We start from the raw sequence: 6,000 nt of genomic DNA, 5'->3' as shown, positions 1-6,000 counted from the left end.
GAGATTTTGTTAAAAAAAAACTTTTTCCTAGTCTCTTTTATCTGTCCATCTTAATCCCATTTCTTTCACTTCCTGTGCCTGATTTGACATAGAATTAAATATTCTAGTTTACCCTCCCAGGATTCCACACTGCCGATGAACAATTCCTCAATTCGTTTAAGGTGCACAGTTGCTTGTACTATTCAGACTTGTCCCAGGTCTGAAATTGTTCTCTAATTATAGATAACCCCCTCTGCAAAATTCCAACAGAAATTGTTGTGTGGGTAAATGCAACGAATGGGTTGCTGGCTGATAAAAGTCGTCTCATTTACCTGACTTAAAAAGCAAGTCAGGTACCGTACGGTACAGTGGGGACATTCTTCGGCACTTTGATCATTCAATTAGATTAGCTTCGAAACTCCATGAACGCCCACCAGTCAAAAAAAACTGGTTTCAAAGAAACTTGCACCCGAATATTATTAGCTTGTAGGAAATGCAACAATCATTTAGAGGTGAATCATTTTAGGAAACCGTGATTGACGAGGGTACAAAATATTTTGTACGTATTGAAATTAGACTTTTTTTTTGCTGTCACGAATGTTTACTTTTGCTCCCCCAGCACCTAGTCCAACCAAAATCAAGGAGCTGTGGAGTGCTCCAATGAGACACTCCCTTCAATGATTGACATGTCACCAGTCTTCCGGGAGTAATCTATCTGGCAGAGAACAGGCAGGTAACAAGAGCAAGGTGGAAGGTTATCGCTAAACCAAGACCTTCCCTTTACACTTGTTTCGAGGACGGAATCGCCTCTTTTAAACAACTTTGGAATGCTAAAACTTGACAGAAGAATGTTTGTTGAAGTTGGATTGACCCTATTTTCTGGTAGGTGTTTAAATTAATGAGTATTTTCGGAATCATGGCTGCTCGCCACACCTTACACAAGTTGCAAGGGGGGGGAAAACCTGGGTTTCGAATTTACTGGAGTATGGAGTTTGGTCACATAGCGTGCATTGCATTTATCGTATTGGTTAATTGTGAGGGCGGAATAACTGTGCTCCGATCGCTTTGTTTTTGCTCGAATTTGCCTTCCCCACAATAAATGGGGAATTGGATTATTTTTGTTACTATTCAGCGCTTTTTTTTCTTTCACTACTTCCTCATTCGGAGAAGCTGCCAAACCAGCGCAGACTTAATTACTAAACTGCCTGGAGAAAGAGAGAGCGAGCGACAGAGAGCGTTATCCAAATACTTTACTGTTCATTAAGAATGGCTAAGGAAGATCATTAAGGAAGTGTTGCAGTGTAACAGATACAGTAAAAAGGGTATTTCGATAGCTAATATTTAGACATGGCAGTGAGATCAGGTGTTGATGCCAGCTCGGATCTAGTATGTCTCTTATGGGGACCCCGAATTGGATTCCATTTGAATTGGTTTTTGAAGCAGGCAAGGAGATGGATTAAAGGCCTACCCCGTTTGTAACTCTGAGAAAGGAACAACATTAAATTATAAAAATGAGCTTTTGTCTAAATTTGTGCAACAATCTAATTTCTTGCTTGGAGTGGATGTGGGTGACAATCTTGTGTACGAAGTGCCACATTTAAAAAAAAACATACATTTCAAACCATTGCCTCACTGGAGTATCATTCGCAAGATCGCTGAGGCAGGAGTTCCTCTCATGCCCACTTGTCCTTAAAAATTACAACTTCCCTTCGGAAGTTCAATAATTTGATTAACATGCCTGATCGATACATATGAATTAGGAGCAGGAGTAAGCCACTTGGCCCTTTGAGCCTGCTCCGCCATTCAATAAGATCATGGCTGATCTGATTGTAACTTCAAACCCACGTTCCCGCCTACTCCCCGATAACCTTTCATCCCCTTGTTACTCCAGCTCTGCCTCAACAATATTCAAAGACTCTGCTTCCACTGCCTTTTGAGGAAGAGAAGACCAAAGACTCACGACCCTCAAGAGAAAAAAGTTCTCTTCATCTCGGTCTTAAATTAACAATCTTTTATTTTAAAAGTGACCCCGTGTTCTCAATTCTCTGATACAGGAAATATCCTCTCCACATGCACCCTGTCAATACCTCTCAGGATCTTAAAGGATTTTATCAATTCACCTCTTACTCTTCTAAACTCTAGTGGATACAAACCTTACTTCTCCAATCTTTCTTGATAAGACAAACTGCCCATTCCTGGTATTAGTCCAGTAAACCGTCTCTGAACTGCTTCTAACATATTTACATCTTACCTTAAATAAAGTACACAATACCCCAGATGTGGTCTCACCAATGCCCTGTACAACTAAAGCCGAACTTCCATTTGTTGTGAGGGAATTAATCACATTTCATTAGCTTTCCTAATTACTTGCTATACCTGTTTACTATGACTCAATCATGTAATTGTAATAGTAACATAGTTAATCAGATGTTTGTACATTAAGGTTGGGGATGGCAGGGTGAGGCGGACTTGCAACAAAAGGAAGGGCAAACTTGAATTCAAATAATGTCTTTCACCATCTCGCGGCATCCCCAAAACGCTTTGCAATGAGGTTCTATCAAGGTGGAGCCACTGTCATAACATGGGGAAGGTTGGTAATTAATTTCCTCCCAGTAAGGTCCCACAAACCGCAATGAGATAGTTGACCAGAAAATTGGTTCCTTCTGGGGTTAATAGAGGATGAATGTTGGCCTGAACATTGGGAGAACCTTTCTGCTTCACTCAATAGGGCAAAGGAACTATACCCTCCCCTTGAGCAGGTTGATGGGACATTTGTCTCAACTCAAAAATGTCACCTCCCACAATGCAGGACTCCTTCAGCACTCTACAAGAATGTTTCTTTGCAATTTCATTTTGTTCTTGTTGCCACTGACAAGTGTACTACAATGTGTCCGTGGTGGAATGAAATAAGATGATGCCAGAAACTGGGTGTGACTGAAACTTGTGGTATGATTACATAATTGTTTTATATATTTGTTTCCCATAATCTTACACCTAAGAAATTAAAAACCTGGTGACTTAAATACAGCTTATTTTACCACTGTGTCTAAACATTAGTTGACAATTTATTATTTAAGGGGAAAAAATTGTTTAAAATCATAAAATGCCACAGAACAGAAGGAATTGTAGATGGGCTAGCTCCTTGAAATTAACGATCTGATTAGTCTGATATATCTATCTTTCCCTAATAACCATGCGTTTATATTTCTTTTGAAAGTTATTAAATCTGCTTCCATCACCTTTTCGGCAATGCATTCCACATAATATCATTGCCTAAAAAGGGTTTTCTTCATGTCACTTCTGGTTCTTTTGCCAATGACTTTGAATGGGTATCCTCTTGTTACCGATCCTTCAAGCAGAGTGCAAACAACATTTTCCTTAGTTGCTCTATCAAAACTTTTTAAAGACTTTGAACACCTCTATCAGATCTCCCCTTAACTCCCTCTGTTCTAAGCAGAACAATCCCAATTTCTATCGTTACTATTTTAAAATAAATTTAGAGTACCCAATTATTTTTATTCGAATTAAGAGGTAATGGGGCAATTTAGCATGGCCAATCCACCTAACCTGCACATCTTTGGGTTGTGGGGATGAAGCCCACGCAGACATGGGGAGAATGTGCAAACGCCACACGGACAGTGACCTGGGCCAGGATCGAACCTGGGTCCTCGGCTATCTATTACGCCACCCTGCTGCCCAAGTTAGATTTGCAATCGTTAGCACTGCTGCTTCATGACACTGAGGACCAGGTTCGATCCCGGGCCCTGGTGACTATCCATGTGGAGTTGAGAGGGCAGCACGGTAACACCGTGGTTAGCACTGTTGCTTCACAGCGCCAGGGTCCCAGGTTCGATTCCTGGCTTGGGTCACTGTCTGTGCGGAGTCTGCACATTCTCTCCGTGTCTGCATGGGTTTCCTCTGGGTTCTCCAGTTTCCTCCCACTAGTCCTGAAAGACGTGCTTGTTGGGTGAATTGGACATTCTGAATTCTCCCTCAATGTACCCGAACAGGCGCCAGAATGTGGCAACTAGGGGATTTTCACAAGTAACTTCATTGCAGTGTTAATGTAAGCCTACGTGTGACACTAATGAAGATTATTATTATTATTATATTAATAGTTTCCGGGCCTTCACCACAGCTCCACAGGGCTCAGTTCCTTTTATCTCGGGTCAGAATGGTTATAGCACAAAGAGACCATTCAACTCATTGTGTCTGCGTTGGCTTTCCAAAGGTGCATTTACCTAGTGCCACTCCCTGGCCTTCTCCTTATGGCCCTTCCTTTCCAGAAAATAGTTTTAAATACCTTGTTGAATCTGCCACCACATTCTCTGCCAGTGCATTCCGAATCCCAATTATTCCTCAGGCCCATTGTTTCTCTTGCCACTTACCTTAAATCTGTTCCCTCTTGTTCTCAATCCTACCACCAATGGGAACAATTCTTTCCTGTCTACTCTGTCTGGATCTCGTGATTTTGAATACCTTTATCAAGTCTCTTCTCGACCTTCTCGAAGGAAATCCCAACCTCTCCAATCTATCTATGCAATCAAAGTTCCTCAAGCCTGGAACCATTTTTGTGGATCTGTTGGATTGGATTGGATTGGATTTGTTTATTGTCACGTGTACCGAGGTACAGTGAAAAGTATTTTTCTGCGAGCAGCTCAACAGATCATTAAGTACATGAGAAGAAAAGGGAATAAAAGAAAATACATAATAGGGCAACACAACATATACAATGTAACTACATAAACACTGGCATCAGATGAAGCATACAGGGTGTAGTGTTAATGAAGTCAGTCCATAAGGGGGTCTTTTAGGATCTGGTGACAGTGGGGAAGAAGCTGTTTTTGAGTCTGCTCATGCGTGTTCTCAGACTTCTGTATCTCCTGCCCGATGGAAGAAGTTGGAAGAGTGAGTAAGCCGGGTGGGAGGGATCTTTGATTATACTGCCCGCTTTCCCCAGGCAGCGAGAGGTGTAGATGGAGTCAATGGATGGGAGGCAGGTTCGTGTGATGGACTGGGCGGTGTTCACGACTCTGAAGTTTCTTGCGGTCCTGGGCCGTGCAGTTGCCATACCAGGCTGTGAAGCAGCCTGATAGGATGCTTTCTATGGTGCATCTGTAATTCTCTAATACTTTCACACATCTCCTAAAGTGTAGCCACCAGGATTGTTTTTACAGGTTTAACAAGACTTCCTTGCTTTTTTATTCTATGCCTCTATTAATAAATCCAAGAGGCCGCACCCATTATTAACGCTACAAACCTGCCTACCACCTTCAGTGACTTTTCTGCACATAAACCCCAAGCCCCTTTGTTCCCTTTTAGCATTTTACCCATTTTAGAATTCTACACTTTAATTTATAATGCATTTCTATGTTCTTTCTACCAAAATGAATCACCTCACACTTTCTACATTGAATTTCACCTGCCAGTTGCCCACCCATTCCACTAACCCGCCTTTCCTTTTAATGTTTAATGTGATCTTCCTCACTGTCCACAATGCTTCCAACTTTTGTGAATCTGCAAATTTTGAATGGTCAAATTGTCCAAAAGAAAACTAAAACATGTGAAATTGCTGTTTGCAGAAACACAGGTCTGAATCTTGTGCTGTAACAATTCTGTTGTTTGATTATCATTCTTCACATTTCCTTGTGAATTGTGAGCTTACAAATATCAATGAACTCTCTACCTGTTTATTACACGTTAATTAAGAGGCCTCGAACACTAATGTGCAACTTTGAACACTCGAATATTATTTATTATTGTAAGTCACAAAACAACTGTCCGAGTCCTGGATTGTAGTATACTGTAGTGGAACATTTTAAATTAAATAAACCTCATTCTCTACTAATTCCACAGCACTGCAAACGGTTACCTGTATAAATCCAATTCATATATGCAAACCAGCACCGTATGTTTTTAAAAGTCAATTACAGCTGAACTTTGGAAAATTAACTTTCACATTAACTGTCAAGAAATGGTTCTTCAGATAATTCCAATGTTCTTGACTTTTGTCCTTTCAGG

General features: G+C 40.9%; 1 protein-coding gene across 1 annotated transcript in view; it reads left to right on the top strand.

The window, feature by feature from the left end:
* Positions 1-678: 678 nt before the first annotated feature.
* Positions 679-6,000, top strand: part of LOC140427867 (cell surface A33 antigen-like) — a 52,366-nt gene continuing 47,044 nt past the window's right edge. Inside the window, exon 1 of the mRNA XM_072513673.1 lies at positions 679-861. Within this exon, the coding sequence (XP_072369774.1) occupies positions 807-861 (55 nt within the window). The 5' untranslated portion in view covers positions 679-806. The remainder of the gene's footprint in view (positions 862-6,000) is intronic.

Source organism: Scyliorhinus torazame, chromosome 8 (assembly GCF_047496885.1).
Source record: "Scyliorhinus torazame isolate Kashiwa2021f chromosome 8, sScyTor2.1, whole genome shotgun sequence".
Classification (NCBI taxonomy): Eukaryota; Metazoa; Chordata; class Chondrichthyes; order Carcharhiniformes; family Scyliorhinidae; genus Scyliorhinus; species Scyliorhinus torazame.
Note: the sequence above shows the minus strand (reverse complement) of the source record. Positions and strands in the feature narration are given on the sequence as shown.